The sequence below is a fragment of the Tympanuchus pallidicinctus genome, unplaced genomic scaffold, assembly GCF_026119805.1.
Source record: "Tympanuchus pallidicinctus isolate F22 unplaced genomic scaffold, pur_lepc_1.0 scaffold45, whole genome shotgun sequence".
Taxonomy (NCBI): domain Eukaryota; kingdom Metazoa; phylum Chordata; class Aves; order Galliformes; family Phasianidae; genus Tympanuchus; species Tympanuchus pallidicinctus.
In genome coordinates, this window is record NW_026294764.1 from 1,008,424 (window position 1) to 1,032,262 (window position 23,839).

At 43.0% G+C, this 23,839-nt stretch overlaps 1 protein-coding gene across 2 annotated transcripts; it reads right to left on the minus strand.

Annotated features, from left to right (window-relative positions):
• Nucleotides 1–420: 420 nt before the first annotated feature.
• Nucleotides 421–23,772, minus strand: MAPK14 (mitogen-activated protein kinase 14). Of its 2 annotated transcripts, none has more exons than XM_052702462.1 (12): nt 23,563–23,772; nt 18,245–18,374; nt 14,933–14,991; nt 14,473–14,584; nt 13,921–13,950; nt 13,389–13,436; nt 12,814–12,928; nt 11,721–11,792; nt 4,500–4,579; nt 3,887–3,965; nt 3,419–3,592; nt 421–2,764 (listed from the first exon to the last, which is right to left on the minus strand). In XM_052702462.1, the coding sequence occupies exons 1-12, from the start codon at nt 23,676–23,678 to the stop codon at nt 2,697–2,699; spliced, it is 1,083 nt and encodes a 360-aa protein (XP_052558422.1). In that variant the 5' UTR covers nt 23,679–23,772; the 3' UTR covers nt 421–2,696. The 2 variants fall into 2 exon arrangements, with proteins under 2 accessions (XP_052558422.1, XP_052558421.1); XM_052702461.1 differs by lacking the exon at nt 4,500–4,579 and adding an exon at nt 6,559–6,638 and having other exon boundaries at nt 23,563–23,771.
• Between the last annotated feature and the right edge of the window lie 67 nt (nt 23,773–23,839).

The window sequence follows — 23,839 nt, forward strand, 5'->3', positions numbered from 1 at the left end:
TCAGAAAATCCCCACTGAGGCGAGTCACAACACTCCTGCTCTCTCTACCAACTGGATGACAGCTGAAGACAGAAACAAACCCACTCATTTCTACATGGCAGACATCTACAACCAGTGAGAAGTCCCAGGTCCAGGCAAGTCACAGAACTCTCATTTATTGCGTTGAATTAAAAACAAAACAACAGCTTCCCTAAGCTAAACAAAAACTACACGTACTTTTACTGTCCAGTAGTCATGCAGACTCCAGGCTAGTCTGTACTACGGAAGCCACGTGCGGGGCCCATGGACACGAGCACCATGCTTGCAGTTGAGCAGCATTACCCACCCCTCCACCACACAGGATTCTGTACAATGAGGGAGGAATTCATCTCACTCCAAAACCGTTTGTTCAGGGGTTAGAAGAACCATCAGCACAGTAAGTCTGAAAAATAGGTTTTATTTTTAACCAGTGGTATTGTGACATCTTATCCAGCATAACCAATTACAACACAACTCATGGATAGAAACGAAATAGCAGATCTCTTCTTTGAAGTGCATCCTCCTGTTCAGACTGCAGGCGGCCCAGCAGCACTGCGCTGCACGCAGGAGCGCCACGCGGCTCCCTCAGAGCAGGGCTGTGAATGGAACCTTCCCACTCGCACGCACACACACACAGCGTCTGTATTTTAAAAATCTTTAGCAGTATTTCCACATGGAATCACACTGTAGCATCTACACGTAAAATGGCTGATAAAAATAATCCTGCTGTAGGTTTACAGAGTCTATCTACATTTTTTCATTTGAATATCTGGACTGCTTGCCCAGCAGGGAGGTTTTATCTCTAGTTTGTTGGTCTGAAGAGAGCGTTATCACAGAGCACAAAGCGCCTGTTCATCTCACCCCAGACTTTGTAAAACGTTGACCTGAAGAGATCACTGGAAAGTAGCCTAGCAAGAATCAATGGCTTCATCTTTTGTGTCCCATCCCTTTGTGCCACCTCTTCAGACACGTGGTAAAAATACTACAAACAGTTCCTCTCCACCCCGTAGGTAACAAGAATGCAAAATACTGCAAAAGCCCTTCTCCTCACTCACACAGCTGCTATGTCGCGTGTACAGGACGCCTGCAACAGATAAATGTCTAAAAAGTCTCCTCCCCAAATCCTACAATCAGGCTCCTGAGATCCACAGCATAGTTGTAGCACAGAAAAAAGCACAGAAAGAGCCCCTCCTGCCAGTAGCTAACTGGGCATGAAGTTCATGTAGAGTCCTGGAAAATACCAGTATTTTTGTCACGTTTGTATCCAAACATACTCCCTTCTCCCATTTCCTCAAGCAGAGCTCCACCTGCTAACAAGCAGCCAAGAAGCTCTTATCTGTGAGGGTAAAAAAGATCCTCTAGTAAATGTTAGTTTTATATTATATAAATACCTATATAGACAGCGACAGGGAGATTGTGTTTTTATGCATGCTTATTTCTTTGCTTTGGATTCCAACATCTTTAGAAAAAAAATTTCAGGAAATAAATTCTGGCACAAGATGCCACAGTTGTTTCTTCAAAGAACGTTTTTTACACTTGATTTCACAAGAAGCCCTCCATCCCAATCTCTCCTCAAGCCAGATCAGAACAAAGGACAATGTGCATTTCTATGCTTTATGTTTTACCCTTTTCTCAACAGTCTCCACACTGGCAGATATTTCACGCTGAGCTGCAGCACAAGAGGAAGGATGCTGTGATTCTGTGGCACTGGCTGAGGTACTCAGTGAACAGTTCACTGATGATTTAACTGCCCCAGTGCCACCCCCACAGCGTAACAACAAACACCAAGCTGCTCTACATGCGCATACAGCTATGACATGCAAGAACACCCCACCTTTTAAGGAACAAGATACGCAAACGTGGCTAGCAAGAATCTTCTCCAGCCTCCATCTCCTGGGAGCTAATGCTGACAAACTGCACAACTAGAGGAGGGAAAGAGGGAGAAAAATATGGAATACCAATCCAAGGAGAGGCTGTTGCCTCGGAAAGTTGTTTCCTGAACACACAGAGTTCATGCCTGGCTGTCTGGGAGCCTTCACCCTGAAAAACAGCAGGGCCAGACACTTCCACTCCAGACTTCCTTCCCCCTCTTTCCCCATTCATTTAAGGCACAAACATATTTACAGTTTCATACAAAATCTTTTCACGTTCCAAGAATCAGACATTTGTCAGAAAACCTGTACGTTCTCCTGCACCAGGAAGATCTGGATGTGAATCAGTCACCGTAGCATGGAAGAAGGACATCCCTCAACCCTACATTCACTCCCAAAGAAAACAGAGGGCTCTCTAAGGCTATGAACCAACTTTCCTTATTTTGAGGTTAGTTGTAGAACAACTGGTAAATGGCAACAACTGTAACCAAACTTTGAATGTCACCTTCCCCTCCTCACCCCAGCAGCACAAACCAGCTGAAGCTTCCTGTGGAAGGACTAAAGAGCAGTCAGAACAGGTCTTCAGAGACTTGCTCCAGGCCATACACAGAACACAAGAGAGCATGCAGCATGTTTACATAGACTCAGCTTTCCTCCCTCCCCCCACCCTCCCCAGTTCAACACACACAAAACCCTTCCACCAAGGAGAATATTGTTGTGGCGAGGCACTTGAATGATAGTTGGAGAGTCCCTACAAAAAGGCCTTCCCCTCACAGTGAAGTGGGACAAAGAGAAGAGAGCAGTTTCTCAGGACTCCATCTCCTCTTGGTCAAGTGGCGGTGGCACAAAGCTGATTACTTCATCGTAAGTCAGGCCTGGTGGGAAAAGTGTCAGAAACTTAAGAAACTACTAATGACATCCCTCGTGCACAAAACCTGAACAACCTCAAATAATGGATAAACCGTCTCAGAGACTAACAGGCACAATAAGATACTTCCAGAGCACTAATGTGTAAATACATTTGAAAAACATGTAAGCAACCCGTGCCACCCTATGTGCTTGCATGCATACAGTAGGAGTTACCAAGGGCTATACTACTTATGTGCACAGTTGTTGACAGATTCACTCCATATACAGAATCACAGAATGGCCAGGGTTGGAAGGGACCTCAAGGATCACGAATCTCCAACCCCCTGCCACATGCAGGGCCACCAACCTCCCCATTTCATACCAGACCAGGCTGCCCGGGGCTCCATCCAGCCTGGCCTTGAACACCTCAGGGACAGGGCATCCACAGCCTCTCTGGGCAGCTGTTCCAGCACCTCACCACTCTCTCTGCAAAGAGCTTCCCCCTGATATCCAACCTAAATCTTCCCTCTCTCAACTTAAAACCATTTCCCCTTGTCCTGCTGTTATCTACCCTTTCAAAGAGCCTTTGTGCCTGTAACTACCATGGCTTAATCAAACTGCAACTCGTGGAACGGACCGCAAAGAGATCAGGTTGGCTCTCTCCTGCTCCCCAGACTCACTTTTCCATTCCTCAATCTCAAGCTCTCTGCTTTCAAAGGACTGGTCGTAGGGGTCTGCCACTGGTTCGTCATCTGGGTCGTGATACTGAGCAAAGTAGGCGTGAGCCAACGCTTCTGCTGCAGTAATTCGTTTGTCTGTATCCAGTACCAACATCTTCTCTAGCAAGTCCACAGCTGAAAAAACACCAAGAAAAAAGAAAGAATCTTACATAGCGAGCTGTGTGACACATTCTGAAATGCAAGTTTGTAAAAGTGCAAGGTACACGAGGAAACTCTAATTTCTCTGGAGCCACCCCACTACCCACAGTCTCTTCCCTCACACCTCACAGTCCATACATACTGTGTCAACTTTGAAAAATGTGTGCATCTCTGTTCTGAACAACTGCCGCAACTTTAGGAAAAGTCTTGGCCTGCCAACACGTGCCAAGGTCAGCTTTGGGAAGAGCCCATTTAGGAGTCAAGCCTTACCTAATGGATTGGCACCAATAAACACATTTTCAAAGTTCATTTTCGGCATGTAAGATAAAGATTGAATGTAGTTTCTCGCCTGTGGAAATAGACAGTCTGTTAAGTATAATACCACCAAGCCACCAAGACAGTACATTTCAGTCATCTTGAAGCACTGCTCATTATGGTCCGTCTCCTTGCTTTGCCTCCTCTGTACTTATTCTGATACTTGCTAAGCCCATCCGTGCTATCCCTTCCCAACTAAAGGCCACTCAGGACAGTGGAGCAAGAGCTGACATTACTTGAGGTTCATGCAAGACTGGAAAGCAAAGAGGTGCAGAGCTGCCTGCCCTGGAGCACTGCTGAGACTGCGTGCAATTGGTGTCTGCTGGTAGACCATGTGTTTCACACAGTGCAAAACCAACTCACATCCAGGTTCTCCTGAATCTCAGAAGTCTGTGGTTGAGTATGCACTGTCCAATCTCAAGTCTTCACTTAGTACAAGAACGTTGCTGAAGAACAGGCACTTAATGGCTCACCCCATGCCGCATGCGAGCCTATCATTTTCAAGGCAGCAAACACTGCAAGTGGGGACCTGCCCTGCCAACCACCCCCTCATCTGCTCAGGGCTCACCTCGTGGCTGGGCATCCTGTTAATGAGATACGCAGGGGGCGTTCCCGTCAGACGCATGATCTGCTGAAGCTGGTTAATATCTTAAGTGCCTCGTCAAGGGCTTTGTTAGAAACAGTGCAAAAACCGTTCTGAACAGAAAATAGCTGCATACAAAGAATCTCTTCTGCAAACCACGAGGCACAAGCCAAACAGGCAGGGTCCACTAATTACTTTTTTCCCAAATACTTGTGAAAGCTTAGCAAATGCACAACTGAGCACTTAAGGCAATGTAGAGTTACTGATCAGTTGGTAACAGCGTCAGTACAGAAGTATTTCTGCCTGCCATTAGCAGCACTGCACTACAAGGTTGCTTTCACATTTCCCAGCAGTTCTAAGCCACCAGAGCAGACATTTCATTTGGTTGAATATATTCCTCAGAAAACTGTCCTAGGCTGCTGCAGCTACAAAAAGCCTCAGGAAAATGAACAAAAACATAAAAATCTTATCCTATACTCTGGTTGCCATTTTTTTCTTCCTGCAGAGAAAGTATTTAAGTTCCTTGTGGTGTGTAGTGAAAGCAGCTTACAACTGACGCCTCCTAAACAGCTTCAAATGCACTTTGATATGTGGGAGATGTGACAGAAGGCAATAAGTGCAAGATTAGCAAAACATTAGCATTGCATAAGACAAGAGTTAGTTGATGTCAGTGATCAGAATGGAGAAAGTAAGAGGATACTAAAGTAAAGCAGCAGAAAAATACAGAATTTGTTCCAGTGACACATTAAAGGCCTTCAAATTCTTAATAATTTTGTTATCTCTGTACAGTGGAAAAAATAGTAGAGTAGTAGAAACAGTGCTCTTTTTTTTTTTTTTTAAAGTAAACTCATGACTTGAACCTAAGAGCAACTTTCATTGCATGGTATTAAAAGAAGACACTTCAGTCTTACACAGACAAGCTAATCTTTTGCTTAACCTTGTCATCCTTTAAAGCTGCTCTCTCTCAGTAATCTGCTGTACCTAAAATACCTCGATACCAGTCAGAGTCCCCAGGGCTGGTTTGCAGGCACCCAGAGACCTGGGTTAATCATTTCTATCCTTCCAAGAGACACCCCAGTGCTTTCTTAAATTAATGTGACATTCAGTACATTTACCGACGCATTCAAACTTGCACAGAAATGTATGTCCAAGCTAACTCACACTCAGATTTACTGTCAGTGTTATGTGAGAAGGAACATGAGATGCAGCACAGAATGATCTTGCTGCTTTCCACCACGCTGATCCCCCGTTACTTAGCAGACACAGCCACCTTGCTGAAGTACACTGCCAGCTGCCTGGAAACAAGTCCAGTGCCCACTACGGGCTGCCCTGTTAGTCTGCAGCGTTGCACCATCCTTTGCTCTAACTTTCAGGCACATCACATTCAGAAACGCTTAACGCTAAACGTCATTTAATTCTGTCTTTGCAGAAGTTCTCAACCCAGGACTGGAATCATATAAAAACGGCAGTACAGCTGAACACAGAGGTCACCGTTCGGCAAGGAAGTTCGTGATTCTCCTGACAAAGGGACCCCACACATCCAGAAGTACCTAAAAGGCACTGCAGGTCTTGCACTACAAAACCTAAGGCAGTTGCAGCAATGTTTCAGAAATTAATCATGCTACAGAAGGCACTGTGCAATTTTAGGATAGCACACTGCTCTCATTCCATCTCCCTCACCAGAAAGATCCGTGGTACACAATCTGGAGAAACAACTGAGAGAAGCCTCAAGTTCTTTGCCATGAGAAATACCTCCCCAGCAACATCTGATCGTACCATGGATCACGAAGCATAAACCCACAAACTGAAAAAAAAAGTTATGAGGCAGTAAAAAAAGAATAAGGAATGAAGAAATTATACCACAGGCAGAGTAAAGAGGAGTAAAAAGCAGATGCAAAAAGCGTATGAACTCAAAGCCATCCAGAAGTAAAGAAAAACAACAGAAGAGAGATCCCAACACATACTACAGACGGACTACGGGAGGGCAAAACACAAACTTGGGACTTCCGATAGGGCAGATATTACAATCAAAGCGTCAACTCACAGACTCTGAGGAGATTTTCTTCAAAAGCTCAGGCCCTGGGGTTCCAACGAGTCTCAAAATGAGCTTCAACTGATCAATATCTAATGATGGACCATAAAGGAAAATGCTGGGACAAATCAAAATGAAAAGCGCAAAACATCAGCTTCATAATACTGAAAGTTGGTGTCTGCCAAGGCCTCAACTGAAAAGCTATTTTAAGTAAACTGTATTCATTCCTCCTGGAAAAATAAAAATAAAACCAAGTGCCCGCTTGTAACATCTCTGTCCGCATCAAAAGGGTTGAACAATTTGACTACAGATGCACTGCATGCACTGTGCTGGTCACAGCGTCCCTGCCCACGGCGAGGCAGACGTCAAAGCGTTCTGCCCCCGGCAGAAATCAGGTCACACAGTTGCCCTTGCAGCCCCCCCCAGTAGCAGCAGTCAGCACGATTAGGCCGTTAGTGACGGACAAAGTGAAGCAGAAGGCTGAAAAGGGTAGGCACTAACATTAAGAAAGCAAAGGCCTTTTGTGAACACCTTCCAAGATAATTCAGCCACTTTCTTGCTTCCTAAGTGTGTAAGTGACCGGGCTCTGCCCAGCACTGAAGCTCTGGTGCAGCACCTCAGGCCCCTCGGCTTGGTGGGGGCTCTGCAGCGCCAATGGGCAGAGGGGGCTCGGGTGTAAAGCCTCTGTGGAAAGGGCTCTTGGCTCATAACTCTGAAGTTGCAAAGAATGGTTTACCCGGAGCAGAGCCTCCAGGAGCCACGTATCATTCCGAGCTGCCCTCTTAGAAAGGCAAGAACATTCAGTACTCAGGATGTGACAAAACATACACTTGATGAGAAAACACAAGACATACAAAATTATGTCTAAATTTCAAGATAATACGGGGAAAAGATATCTTTCAAAAACTACTTCAAGGATCATCCCCTTTCTCTGAATTAACCTGCATGCAGCCCTTCAAATGCTACCTGTGATTCCAGACTGTCTGTAACATTTATGTTTGTCCTCAGAATTACATTGCTCTTTATACATCTTCAGTGGGCACAATCTACCCGCTAGACAGTATCTGTTCCCAGGATCAATGCCTTCCTGATGTTTTCAGATACAGTTACTACTCCTTCAAAAAGCTTTTAACTCACATACTGGAAAAGCTCTACATTTGCTTCTAAAATTGTCTGATGGTGAAGGAGTTCTACTTACATAAAAGCACCCTACCAAACCAAGGGACTGTTTTTTAGAAATGGGAGCTGGGGAAGGTTTTTGTTTGCTTGATTTTTTTAAAACAGATCAAAGTTCCTGTGATAATGGCAAACTGTACATGAAGGAAATTACCAACACTTCAACATCAGGAGATAAAGGTTTCAGCAGTCTCCAGCTAAAGTTTTACAGAACATTAAAGCCCGAAGTGCTTGGTCAGAACACCTGCACTAATTTCCCAGTTACCCAGCAGCTTGGCCAACTTTCCCCTACTCAAACACTGAAAACATAACAGTAAATCCAATGTATCTATCTGGATTTAACTCATCTGTTGAATTGTCAACTAAGTATCAACATTTATAATGAGATCAATATAACTACTGATGCAGGAGAATGAGCAGACTATAATTAGCTCGCTCAAATTGGCTTTTCCTCAGTGCCACTTAGAACAGTCTTAATAGTTTTTACTGACTCTTGTGCAAGAAACAGTTGTGCAAGCACAGGACTACCAACACACCTCCGATGTTACATCCCATACCTTGGCTTCTATATCTGAGCTCTTTAAAATGTGTTTAATATATCAGGCATGCCAGCAGCACTGTTGCTCAGTTTGCTGTGGGCCCTTCCCAAAGGACAGCATGCTATAGGAAGATGTTGCATATTACACTTCAGATCTTCTCAGATAAGCAAGAAAACACAGAATGTGTAATTCACACAGCCACAGGCATGCCAAAACCAAAGCACTGCATCTAGTTGAACATCTGCCACTACAACCTGCCAAACTACAGGGCCTACAGCATTCTGGTGACCATAAGCAACTACAGACAAGAAAACAAACTTAGGAAATACAAAGCAAATTAAAAAAGCATGTGCATGGAGAAGAAAAGTAGAGCATGCAAATCCGGAATGCCATCACCACAGTACATCCACAATCTGGTAAGTCTCAGTGACTCTGAAACTTAGAAAGCCATCTTCCATCCACCATCACCAGCAGGCAGAACAAGACAAGAGCTTTTCCAGGCAAAGCCACGTCCAAAAGTTGGTGTAACCGCAAGCACAGGCAAAGCCAAGACGCACCACAGTGCAATTTCAGACTAGTTGGTTATGATGGAGCTCCTACACTACTGAACAAATCTGCATATATATTTATATTCTTCAGAGTTAGCTTAAAAGGAATACAGTCAACTTAAAACAGAAAAATGAAGTTGGCTAAGCTGGTACAGAATGTTTTTTTATTTGTGCATTATCATTTTAACACAAGTTGAATTGTCGAGGTCCACTTGCATATTTACCTGTATGAACTATTTGTATCACAAGAGCTGTAAAAAGAAGTAATCAGGAACATATATTTTTAATGACAGATACATTCGTAACAGAAAGGAAGCCTCCAGCTGTGCCAGGCATTAAAATCCCCAGGGACTGATTCTTGTTACCTGTTTTTTGCCACTCGTCTTCCCTCAGCCCTGCTCCCCACCCGCACCTCCTGGTTGAGATGTTACCAATATGAGAAATTTATCTTTCACACAAATGTTTCCATTCCCAGGCCACAGAAGGAAGGACACAGTTTACATTCAAGGTTAAGTTAGAAATACTGTAACAATTTTGCAAAGTTCAGCCTCTATTGACAGCAGAGTTACTTTGTAAGCGCATCTAAAACATCGCTTTAAGTTGAGGACAGCCACATTCAGGAACTCTACAGACAAATCTTTCAAACTGAACTTGGCATCAGCTTGTCAGAGGTATAACCATCACACACAAATTGAAGATCATTTCTGAATACATCTTTTTACTTACCAGAGAAAGCAAACCCGTTACGAGCACTGGGTGCTTCTCCAGGCCTTGCAAAAACACCCAAGGGACTGTAAGTAACGTCACGTCACCTCTGCCCCATCCTTGATGAGATGGGACCGCATTTCAAACACAGAGCTGCTCAAACAGGAAGAGGGCTGTCCTGACATGCTGAAGACACCATCCATTCAGCCTGTTTTCTCTTTCATTTTGGAAATGTGAGGCTATATAGATTAGAAAATCACCACCATGGGACCAAAAAGCAACCAGAATGTCAGTTTTCAGTCACTTCTGATTGGTTTCAGACATTAGAGCTGCAGAGAAAGCTGAAAGCTCGTTGCCTTCCCAGACCTTCTAAGTGTTGCACGCACAAACACAACTCCACTGACACTCTAACCTCAGGAGCAAACAGCATGTACGCTACTTGAAGTGGGGAACTGTTATGCAAACTCTAACAACTACAGTACTACAAAATTTTACTAACAGTGGAAAAGGATTGAGCTGTTTTTTCTTATACCAAACCAATTCAGAACAGGAAAAGCATTTAAATAAAAAATGTTACCACAATTTAGGAAAGAAGTTCCGTGTTCAATGTAAAGAATTGTAAGCACACATCCTCAGGGAGTCAGAAATCAGCCAACTATTCTAATCTGACAAAGCAAGTCATTTAGAACTTATTTTCCTTTATTTTGCACTGTATTATTGCCTATTCCAGCTGGAGAACAGAACAGTTACGTGCCAAGCCTGAGAATTTTCCTCGATTCATCCAGAACACGCTGTGAAGCATTTCTTACATGTTACAAATCCTACCAGGAAATGGCTTACTTGCAAGTAGCAATATTTTTTAAATTTAAAGTGCACTGTTATGGGGTGCAATGGTATCAGCAGATGAAAGGCCTTGGCTGGTACAGCAATTTTTGATTATTTTTCTTCTTGAAGAAAACGTGCTTATACCAAATTACAAATGCTAAGTCAGCCGGTAGAAATAAGGCAACTCACTCTGTGCTATTTCACCACTTCCATGCTAGCTCTGCTTCTATTCTCAACAACACAGCCAAGATAACTAAACAGGGGAGTACAGAGAGTTCAACAAATTTAGAAAGAGATAAGAAGATGGGCATAAAAAGAGAAGAACGATGAAGCCCGAGCACAGTGAAAAGGGAAATGTTAAAACGTTAAAGACTTTTAAAGCTGGAGTGAGAGCTGCTCCCTTTTCCACAGTCTTGGAACCTGAATGCTTTCTAGAAGTGACACAGTACACAGAAGGCCAGCACTTCCAACACCAGTTTTCTTTTAATCTGATCTATTTCAATTAAGAAATAATAGTTTTAATAATTTCTGCTATTTATAAACTATCTGTAATTAAAAGAATTAAGTTCAGTAAGGGGTGGGAAATAGCACTGCCTTCCACAAAGAAACTCCACCTTTTAGGCAATGAAAAATCCCGACAGAAGTTAGTTAACTCTGTAAGTTTGTTCTTAGTAGAACAAGTCTCAGTTCTGATCTCCTGTGGAATGAAGTGACTGGCCCCAGAAACGCGCCAGTGTCCCACCAAGCTCCCTTCAATGCCATGAAAAAAAATGATTTTGAGAAGATTTTTTCCATGCTTGTGTTCTCAAGCCGTACAAGCATGTAATCAAAGAAAGCTACAGTCTGTTTACATGCACAGCAGTAGAACCTAAATGTTTCAGAGTGACTTGGGATAAGGTCCCTGCACTAAAGTCTGCAAATTTGCTGCTGTCATAGCATAGCAGCAAGATACAGAAGAGAGGCCAGAAGGGGCGCTTCACATTTCCTACAAATATGAAGCATGAGAGGATTCACAGCAAACACACCACTCCCAGCAATTATTTTCCTACAAACTCAAAAAAGAGATGGATTTGAATGAATTTTAAAACATTTAAAAGAAATTAATTCCCAGAAATGATCAACTCTAGTGATGCTAACAGACAATAAACCGTAACAGGTTTGCCTCTCGCACACTGCGGTGATTCCACGTGAAGCAAAATTGAGAACTCCATCACACTGCGAGTAAAAGAAGCCATCAGGTAGTTAAAAATAAATAAATTTTAAAAAGCACAACCACAACAAAAAACAACCAAACAACACAAAACTTGTTTCCTTGTGAAGTACAACAAAGAGAAAACCTCTGACTTCCATTTCAGGAAAATATGTCACTTGTAAAGGATACGGTCTGTACCAGGGAACAACGTTCTTCCAGTCAACAGTTCAGCCATAATGCATCCCACTGACCAAATATCAACTGAACAAAATAAAAAAATATATCATAAGGCAGAAAAATAAAGCCTCAATAGAATCACCCTATCCAACAATTGCAACCAACTTTACGCTTCAATAATCTCACGGTGTTGAAACAATCTGAGACTGCAAGGAAACTGACACTGCTCAACAACCACTCTGTGTAACATTTCCCCAATAACGCAATACTGACAAGATCAGGCAACTTTTCCTCCCAGAAAGTAATGTGCACTGGACACCAAAGAGCTACAGAGGCACCTACTGAATCGAGGAAGAAATTTGTTAATGGCAGCTCTGAGGAACAAATCTGGTCTTACATAAATTCTGCCTGAACAACCACCAACTACTACACTACAGACAAGACAGGTCCACACACACATAGAAGGAAAAGAGAAAAGACAACATCAGTAAGGTGTGAAATCAGAACAGCACGTTATTTGTATGGACTCGTATGCATTCACGCACTAGAAAAAATTTGCCTTTTTTTTTTCCCCTCCTTTCTGTGCTTGATCTGAAAGCATTCTAGAGAAGAAAGGTGCGTTGCTGGGAAGCCATTCAAACTGGAAGAGGACATAATTAGAAAGAAATGGATAAGAAGAAAGGAAGAAATACTTCTATGCATTTTTAGCATTTCTTCATCCCATAACCACAGGCATTTTTTAGATGCATTTCCAGCAGCTTCCTAGAAAGGCACCTTCTTCTCACCTAAATACATTCTATTCGCTTACTTTAGAAGTTGCTCTGCTAGGAAAAGGGATAAGTAGTGACAAGATTTTGCTGACTGCAGTTTCAAAGGTTCAAGTTTAAGGAAGCGTTGCAAATGCTGCCACAATGATTCATACCTTAGATACGCGATTGCGGTTTTAACACTAATTCTATATCTTACTTCTTTTAATCACCCTCACTGAAGTGTAATTAGTGCAACTGTCAATTTACAATCAAGTGGAATAGAACATGAACCTTCCCTGCACCTCCCCACAAGGATCTCAGGAACCCAGAAGCCTTTTATTAGTAAAATGCATTACCTGTCTGGTTGTAATGCATCCAGTTCAGCATGATCTCAGGAGCCCTGTACCACCGGGTAGCCACGTACCCCGTCATCTCATCATCTGTGTGTCGAGCCAAGCCAAAATCCAGGATCTACAGAGTTAAAAAAACAACAAAAAGAGACATCCACCTATTACTGCAGTGGTACCACATCTGGCTGTTTACTCGTACTAGCTTCCAAGTCTTGGACTGAGTGGAGGACAGATGGTGCAACTGCAACAAAACTAAACTTCATGACTTGCTACAAGGCCAGAACAGCACAGCTCTCCACCAGAATTACACACAGATACCTTGTCTCTGAAAATAGCCAAGTCCAAAGCACATCTATAAACTACTCTTTTTTCCAAGATGATTTAAAAAAAAAATAACAAAAAAAAACATACAAACACGTGAACACAGAGAGGAGAAAAACGAATTCTCTATAAGCATCAACCTTTTGTCCGAGAAGGACACAACTAGCTTGGTCCACAGAAGTATTTCCATGAAAAATCACTTTGACCTTTTCATTCACTCAGATCATGATCAAACTAGTCATATGTCATGACTGTATTACCTTTAGCTCGCAGTCTTCATTTACAGCTAAGTTACTAGGTTTTAAATCCTAAAAAAAAAAACCAAACAAACAAAAAAACCAACAGTATCAGCATTAATGGCAGTATGTAAGTTGTTGCAAACGTCTAAAGTAAATAAAAATGCAAATTCAGGTTGAAAAAAATCAACTCTCTACATGGCTTTCAACATCAACTCCCCACATTCAGAAAAATAATTTTATCCCAGAACCAGCTCTATCTTTTGCTGTCTGCAGAGGTGTCAGAGACAAGCAAAAATGCATGTTTAGGTATCTACAGCACTCAGTGTAGCAGTATAATATTTAACAAACAGAGAACCTATTTCAGAAACAAACCAAACAGAGGTAGGAACAGAAATTAAGGATGAGGAGAACCATTACTAACCTCCACTGTTCTACTGAAATAATTCTCAGAAAATCTCTTCTTGATTTAATAGAGGCTACATTGTAAGATTCTCATTACAATTTTAAAAGACATTTGTTCAGTATAGGAAGTAATCTTAGAGTAAATACTTACTCTATGTATTATGTCAGCTGAATGGATGTACTGTAAGGCAAAACAACAAGGATTACATGACAGCTCAAACAGCCTTCTTCTTATTTCCTCACTAAACAACACTGTCCCACCCCACCCAACACACAAAATAAGCTACAGCTTGTTTGCAGGAGGAACCAAGTACAGCATCTACAGAGTTTGCAAGTACATCAGTGTTTCACTTTCAGTCTCTCCTTCGGAATATCCAGGAGCACTACTGCCAGGAGTGGAACAAAGTAAGAAAACCAAACTGAAGACACAGACGTGGATGATTAAAGGACAGCACACGTCCTAACTTTCCAGACTTTGTCCACAGGAACACATGTAGGTATCTTCTGAAATCATACATAGCTTTACTGATACAAAGCCCCAAAGAGGTATGAAAGGAGAAAGCAATAACAGGCTATCCTACAATACTTAGGAGCAGAGGCCCCTCTATGTGTTCATATGAAATTCTAAGGATATGACATTCATCAACAATTTCTGCTTCCCGCTGAGCAGTTATCACCATTCAGGCAGGACGGAAGGAGGTACCTTCAGCCCCCGAAGAATCTGGTATATGAGGAACTGCACGTGGTCATCTGTGAGTTTCTGGCATTTCACAATGTTGTTTAGATCTGCTCCCATGAGGTGTGTCACCAAGTACCTACCAACAAAAGGAAACACAGGCGATGAAGCAATCCCTTCAGCGTGATTAGGATAAGAACTCCTTACAAAGCTCCAGCAGCACAGCAGCCTCCTCGGCATTTTACCAAATAAAATACAGTTCATAGCTCATTAAATAATGCAGCAGATCAGTGTGCTGATTCCTGCAGCACTAGCCAACAAAATATACGAGAACAAGCTGAAAGAGTCCATTAGAATAGGGCTGCATTTCACAGCTGATTCAAAATAATGGCAGACAAATTAAGGCAGCAAAATTCCTACAATAACCTGGGAGAGGGTGGGAAGATACAAAAGATGTTTTGTTGCAACTTTCAGGGAAGTTACCTACACATCATTGAATTCTTCTAGCGATTTGGCAGGGGTGAACACATCCAGCAAGCCAATCACCTGGAAAGGCAAAGTGAAAAAGCCATGAAATACATTGATCACATAAATGATACAGTTAATAAGGTCCTCTGTGGAACAGATAGACTTTCATTTCCAACTACATGAATCATTTGGATGCAAGCAAATCAGTATTCATACAAGGTCAGAAACAAGCATTCTAATGTTAAGTAAAAAAAAAAAATTACAGCCAAAATATAACAGCTGTCTTTCAAACCAATCATCCACTTAAAACATCAAGCAGGAGCCACAGCAAGCCAAGTCAATAAAAGGCAAGTGTCAGTACTGGTTAAAAATATCTTCTTTAAACCCAGCTAAAGTTTGGTGGGGAAATAAACGGATGAGCAAACACCAGGCAGAGATCAGTTTGCTTCCTGCTTGGTTCTTAGTTATGCTGTTGACTACACGTCAAATCAGAAGCAGGTGCCTTTTTTTCACTTGCACTGAGTAGAGGAAGAAAACCAGCAAGGATCTCTAATGCAAGCAACAAATAATAAATGTCTACACTGGAAAATAAGTAGAAGTGAAATAAGTCAGAAAAACATCTCAGTGCAATACAGACCCAAATTTCACCAAGAGCTGACAGCTTCACACTGCCATTTATATCTGCTGCCCTGAGAGTCTCCACTCCACCCCTCATTTTCAAGCTAAACTGTTCGAGCAACAGAGACCAAAAGGCAACAAATGTGTTACCTCATGGAAATGCATGATTATACCTTGTTACCCCGTAACTACCTTCTAGGTCATTTACATTTCATTTCGAAAATCCATCTGGTCCATAATTGTTGAAACTTTCACTGAGATTTGCTTTTAAAGTTATTATCATTCTCTTAACAGCATAGCATAACTTAGGAATATGAAATAAAGGTGCAAGCTCCTTCCTCCTATTTTAAGCTTGCATCTCACCTGCCTTGGATTCGTACACACTGCACGCATTTCAGTAACCTCAGCAATGGTTCGAGTGTGCATGTTAAACCAAGAGCTGGATGCCAAGGTTCCCTTTCAGCACAATTTTATCCCATCATTTGCAATTGTCAAGGATGACAGAATCAACCTCTTACCATTAACATCCATGCTGCAAAACAACTCTTACGCTTTCTTTGTCCCGTGGACTCCTCCATACCAACGTTTACAGAAAATATACAACACTGTCCTCCCAGTTTAGCAGGAAAAAGCCAAAAACTGACTTTGTTACCAAGACTTCCATTTCCTCTCTTATCATTTTCATCTCGCTACAGTGTAAAGCACACTACTGAGCTATCCATATCTTTCTCACTGACAAGTTTCACAAACAAATACGTTTACTCTGTAGCACATCACTGACACAGTTCTAATGAAGCTGGTCACCCACGGACTGAATTTCTGCACACCCCTTGAATTTTAGATTGTTAATTTCTTCATATGACACCAAACCAAAGTTCACTCTCACATCAGTAATCTGCTTTATGCAAGCTAATGAGGCCTTCTGGAGCTTGAAAGTATAACACAGCCATGCCTGACTGCTCCACAGGACGATTTATTTGCTCAAGATCAACACAATCAGCCTACATACAGGAGAGAAAACCAGCCCTGCTCAAGATCCTTAAAATGCCATACCTACCAGATTTACTGAAGTGTTCTGAGTCACGCAAAGCAGTGTATTCTACTTCCAAACCGAGATCTGAATAGTCAGCTCACTTGAACTAACCAGCCTGCCTGACCTGGCTCTGAGCATGTCTGCATCTGCAGGATTTTCATACCACAACCCAGAGTGTATAACCAATGGATATCAAGATGTTACAATCACAAAATAAACAAGAGAGGTAGGCAAAGTGAACTATGATAACAAGAGAGAATAAATGGAAGGCTTACCCTTATGCTGGGCTCACCACAAAACACCAGAAGGAGGGATCTCCAGACGAGACCCTTCCCCACTGGCAGCCAGCTCTTCAGTAGGTCCAGGAGGGGTGCAGCCAGGCTCCACCCCTTCCGGCAGCACAGCTGAATTGCCTTCAGCTGTGCTCCTCTGGCTGACTCATGGCTCGCCTCAGGTGATCAATCAGAGGTTCAGGCCGTGACTCAGCAGTTCCCATACACCAGAGAAACTTCCCACGGCACGATGAACCATTAATAAACACTTCTATATACGAATAATTCAAACATCATCATCTTCTCTCTTACTCTCAAAGCTAATATGCAATTTGCAACACTAATCAAAAATATTATTGAACACCAGACACAGAACTGCTGTAGCACCAGGCTAGTCCCCACTGTGTAATTATAGAATCATAGAAATCTAACCTAATTAGCTTGGACAAAACGGATTGATGCGCTGATGTAGAAATGCATCTAAACACATTCTCCAAACAATTCTAGAGGAAAGCTTTGAATATGTTCCAGGTATGAGAAAAGGTACAGAAAAAAAAAAAAACTTTGGGGGATGGATATTAAGCAGGATCGATCGCTACCTCTGTTACCAAGATAACAACATCACATAGAGGCACTGAGGAAGCACTGCTGAGTGCAGTGTGTGCGCACCAAAAGGCCCCATCAGCCACACCGACAACGCAAACAAGATTCAAGGGACACCATCTGCTCGCTGCGGCAGTAAGAAGCCACAGCACACAACCACCACAGCCACAAAAGAAGTTCTCATCCAACCATCCAGGGAGAATCCTCCATCAAAACTGGACTTGCTTGCTGTCTTAGAAACACTAAGCTTGCTCAGTCCACATCCAAAACAGTGTTTTCCTTCTGCTACATTGGAGTTCACTTGTACAAAAATTAAGAGCCTTCCTTCCCTCTTGACGTTAACAGCTCTACAGAAGGCTAGAGAATTTTTGCTCAATTGCAGGCAATATTTGCTCTAACAGCACACAATATTAGTATGCCAGTGTCTTAATGCCACAAACACAGAGAATTGCTCAACTAGTTTCTATAGCAAATGGAAGTTAAACAGAAAAAATGATTAGACAGCATATAGCATAGCTTAGCATAACCATTCATGGTCTGCTTTGTTGGTGAAATGATAGCTTGCAAGAACAGACGTCTGATATCTTCCCCTCCCCTTTTTTTGTCCCTGTTTATCTACAGGAATCTGGTGAACAAGTGCTCCAACTCTTTCTGACATGATGACATGCAAGAAAAAAAACCCTTCAACCATGATTCACTGGACTACTGCAAGCTGAGTATTTACTATCTGAAAAACCTGTGCAATCAGCCTTGAATGCAGTCATGCTGGATAGCCCAACTTCTCATATCATCTCCTCCAACTTACATTTTCGTGTTTCATATGCTTCAGTAGCCGCAGCTCTCGGTAGGTCCTTTTGGCATGGATGATAGACTGAAATGGCCGGGACAGCTTCTTTACAGCCACTCGCAACCCAGTTTTTGTGTCAAAGGCAGAACTACAACAAAGAGTAATCAAACCGTCAAAACGAATCACTTACAAATACCCTCAAACCCATTTAGCAACTCCAGATAGCAACTGTGCAGGGACTGAGTCGCATGGCCAATTCAATTTCTCCCTCTCTCCACCACCAATAACGTCCAGGCATCCTGGTCTGCAACCTGACTGCAAATTCACACACATTGATACACATGTTGGGTCGTACTGAAAGCATTTCTAAGATGAATTTTGTTCACTTACTACAGGGAAGATAGTACCTTTAAAAAGCAATTTTGCAGGAAAAAAAGGAAAGAAATGTTTATGACTCTTCTGCCTACAGCATAGTTATGATTTCAAATGTCAACAGGGCAACAAAACTCTGGAGAGAGGAAGAATACTTGTAAACACTATCCATATTCTTATGCCTATTCTCATAAAGAATATTTCATCACAAAATAATTTGCTGTGCTGAAGATACCATCTTTTAAGGTTTTAAGTCCGTACAAAAATCGCTGCTAGGAGAAATCACCAGTGATGCTCGTTCATCTCAATCAAACCTCACAGGTATATTGCACCCAATCCTAAGCGCTTGCTACAAAAAAAATGTATGTGCATAAGTGAAACTTCACTGTACATTACTAAAATTAGCAGAAACATTAAAACAATATTCCTTATAGTGCATAAAAACTAATGCCAATTGTGTGATAACTTCTTGTGTGCGCACATAACAGACACTTTGTACTGCAGTGTCATTCCTTGAAGCTCTTCCATAATCTCCTCACTGACAAAATTCAGAAGGAAAAGCCCAGTACTCATGAAACAACAAAAGCTTTCAGCACTGGAAGAAAGGTGTGACCAGCCTGATACGCTGCACAGAACCTTCCAGAGCTCAGAGCTGCATATTTAGAGACCTAAGGAAAAGCAGGCACTCAGACAGCAATCAAATCACTCTTCTTCTTGTCTTCAATGCCATTATCTAAAACTAGTTTTGGTTTGTCAAAAAGGAAGGGGGAACAGAAACAGGATGTGAAATTGAGGTTATACTGATACAAGATTACAAACGTGGGGAAAGGGTGGAAGTGAAAAACTCGGAGAAGGACATTTGTTAAGTCTCCTTCTGCAGTCCAACCCAGGGCACCAATGAGCGAGGATGTGCCGGCCTTCAATCAGCACGGAGGGGCAAGGAAAGGTTACATTTACAATCACAAAGCGTGAAGCGATTCAGCTAACAGGACCAAAGCCAAATACAAAAGTAACTCTAGAACAAACTCACAATTGCACAGACCAAAAAAAAAAAAAAAAAAAAAAAAAAAAAAAAAAAAAAAAAAAGCTAACTGAAATTAATATGAATTCACTTGCAGAAAGATGACTTATCTCAAAGTTGCAGTTTCAAGGAACTTCTTGTATTATGATTGCAAGAACTAAAGCTAGAAAATAAAATAACGGACTTGCTTCTACCAACAGCAATTCTTCCCTGAGGTCCTGCAAAGGAATGGGAAAACCTCCATACGTGACAGAAAAGGGCATCTCCTTCTGTATAAGGGATATCCGTACACACAGCACAAGGAACTTTCTGGAAGGATATGAAAATATAGCTAGAAGGAAGATCACAGGAGCACCAAATTGCCCTGGCTGAATTACTGGAGCTACTCCATACTGCCCACAAGAATGCCCATTAGTAATCACCTCACCCAGCCTGCACGTATGGAAAATGCAATTCAGTGTTCATCTTCTAATCTTGCTTTCCAATGATCTACATTAAGTTTTCACATATCTCTACAAAATGGATATTTCAGATCCAGCAGCTCAGGAATACAGAATACTTTTTAAAAATAAAGTTCCATGTACACCACTTTGAATACGCAGTCACACCTAATTCAGACTAACTGGATGACAATACTTGGGGTGTTTTCTGGGACTTAGCACAAAAGTAAGCTCAGCCATTTTCATTCAGTACAGGCTGTTGTGATTAGTCATGAATTTCAACCAGCTGCCAAGTATCTCAGGTGTTTCAGATGCTCCTTCCATAAATCTCCCTGCAGGAAACACGTGCTCACCCTTATTTCATTTCTTAACACACCAACTTTCCAGCAGCCTTCCCTTCCTGAGCCCTGCTTCCTGCTTTTCTGTGCATGCCCACTGCTGGCCAACCTTCCTTCCTCTCCCATGTTCTGACACCTGTGTGGCTGCTCCGTCCCACTCACAGTGCTGCAAGTCATTTTGTTCCCCGCACACCTGGTTGGAGAAGCTGGTCCTATCCTGTGTACAGAGGCATTGCACATCTTGATAAGGGATTACTAAGCCTAAAGACACACTGCACAAAAAAACGTACACAGAGGAACTGCTGCTAAATAGGTGATATTTAGGGTTATTTCATTTCCTCAGTGATGGTTCAATATGTCTTAAACCCACTGCATTTTTCTGCTAGTTTATAAATATGGGGATCATCTCAGTACCTTCGTCACTCCCAGGACATTTAGTCAGTGTTGGTACAACTATGGAGGAGAGGAGCAGACCTCTCAGTCGTGTAACAGCTCTGTAGCCTGACAGCCTGCAAACAGGAGAAGCTGAAGGACCCTTATGCAAGATTCTGAGCACGAGTAAGACTTAGCAGTTTACTTTCCAAAGGAAAGAACAGAGACTGCAAAGCAATTAAAGCAAAAACACTGTTGTACAGCAATAGCTGTTGGAGAAAAAAATAAAAATCAATAAAATAAGCTGCAAGGAGCACACCAAATTTGCCTTCACATTTTATAAGCTGATGGCAACAAGCTTCAGAGCACCTCTTTGCTTACAAGGGGCTGAACTAACACTGCCTGCAGACACCAACAGCAGCCATCCTCCTGCTGAACCACAGCTCACCGCACACCCATCCCAGGCGGCCCAGCAGCTCCCATGCAAGATGCTGCATCGACCTCTCCCTTATATGAAGTATGCAAGACTGATATTTCAGTAACCCACACATGTTTTAGTGCAGACCTTGTTACCGATTTTGACAGAATCCTTGTAATGCAGAAGACTTGCATGAATATACAAAACTCCAGCAAGAACGAATTGAAATATCACTTCAGACAACAGATGTCACCACAATTGTTAACATGGCTTAGTGATGAACGATCTATCGGTACATACTGACGTTTCTCAAAGTTTTGGCACCGAAGCCCTACCTCAATCCCCACATATTTTCAGTTTTTAAATACGGGCCCTGAAAAATACCCAAGCTGGCTGTTTAAATATCCTTCTTCCAGCACTCCAGAAGACACGAGAACTCTCACTCTAACACTAAGGACACATGCTTTGGCTGCCTGCATAGAAAACCATTCTCCATCCACTGACTGCAAAAAATAAAGTCAGGATTTTCTATCATGGTGTTCCAAGTTAGTTAGACATTTAAAGGAGCCTGCAGCAGACACTGCACAGTCTAATTGATTCATTTGCAGGCTTAATTCTTTTACTATTTTTTCCTCCACTTTCTAGAAACTCTTCCTTTTTAAATCTCTCATCCTGACAACTAAATAAAGTACCTCATTATATTCTAACCTAACAGTGCTGCAGACAGACACCGGAGTGCATTTAAGCACTCCATTGAAGGCTGGTTTAAGCCCCACGGTTTGCTATCCCAAAACAGAGGGCTCTCCAAACTCAAGCCTGAAAGGTACATTTTCTCAGAGTAGGATAAGGAACAGGGAAGAAACTCTAGAGGAACAGAGTGGAACCAGCCATTCTAGGAACGTCATCAACACTGCATCACCGTTTGGAGCTTTATATTACAAAGTTAATTATATACGCACAGGTAATGCTTTTCTCTACAACTTGTCTGGCTGAAACACATTTTTGGTAGAACACAAAGAAAATTGTGAAAAAGACTGTGCTAAGATCCATGTGCAACACATCTGAAACTGCTTCAATCCAGGCCAAACACAGTTGCACAATCTTTGAAAGTTCGGAGGCAGCACGACAGGAAATTCGTGATGCCAACTCTTCAGTAATTGGTTGTGAAAACAAACATTGGAAGCATTACGTACACAACAGACCACGGGGAGGGGGAGAACAGAAGAGGAAAGGGCTGCATGCACCATGAAGGGCTGGCCTGAATACAGCAGACATGGAGAAAATCTACTTCCTATTGCACCGAGGGAGTTACGTAACCACAGCAGCTAAAGGAGTATTTATCAGCTGGGGCACTGAGCCCTTCTTTCACCAGAAAGAAATCCTTCAATTACTAAAAAATAAATAAATCAGAACATATATTGGTCGCCCTTGGCACTGTAATCTGTTAGGCTCTGTCTTCTACGACATACAAGCATTTACATAGTTGGGACACTAGAGTTTTAAGAAACGTGTATTATTTCAGCAGAGCTTCCCGAGAGCAGGAGAGAACTTTTTTTAAAACTGCATCGCATGCAAAGCAACTCCTTTTTCTACTGACAGAGGTCAGCATGCATTACTCCTCAAAATACAGATGACAGTCATGATACAAATTTGTATGTTACGTTAATGAAAGAAATAGGCACGCCTGCTCCAAGACAGCAGCAGCACAGACGTACAGTCATTGCACACCCGTGTGAGAACTCCGATCGCACTGACAGAGCAAAAACCAGAACGGTCATCAGCCTGCGCTGCTTTGTTCACCTCTGCTACGCGATCGCTTGAGTCAGAACGTCAACGCGATCCGGACACAACCTCGTCTTTAAGATTAAACGATGTCAGCAGCCCATCTGATCTGCATTTCACGATCCAATATATTTTGCAGAGCGTTGCTATGAGGCAAGCGTTAAAAACCGAGTCCAACTCCGAGCTCTCCTTATTCCTGCACGCCGACCCCAGACTTTGCTCCTGCAGGCAGTGCACCAGAGACGCGCTGCCACTGCTAAAATGGTTTTTGCAGCGCCTGTCAGGGGACGCGGCAGCTCTCTGCAGCTCCCGGCTCACGATCCGTCCTCGGGTCCAGAAGGAAACCGGGACAGCAGCAGAGCTGTGCGGAGCTCGGGGCCTTGCCAGCCCGCATCCTCTCCACCCCCACCACCCAACTGCGAGAAGGTACTGCGAAATATGCCCAAATGAGATCACGCTGGGGGCTGGGACGCGATTATCTTCCCCTGTAAAAATGTCCCGGTGCCACCTGTCGTGCGCTGCAACGCCCGGCGCTGTGGGGAGCGGCGCGGAGCGGCGCCCAGGGCAGAACCCGGCCCGGAGCCGCCACTCACCAGACGGAGCCGTAGGCCCCGGACCCGACCGGGGAGAGGTTTTGGTAGCGCTCGGGCACCTCCCACACCGTCTTGTTGAGCTCCTGGCGGTAAAACTTGGGCCGCTCCTGAGACATCTCGGCTGCGGAGCCCACCCCGCCCGGCCCGGCGGGAGGGGGTGGCTGTGCCCGCGGCTGCGGCAGCGCCTCCAGCAGCAGCGCAGCGTCCGCCTTCCTTCCTTCCTTCCTTCTCCCCGCCTCGCTCCTCCCACACCGCCTCTTCACACCGCCGTCTCCTA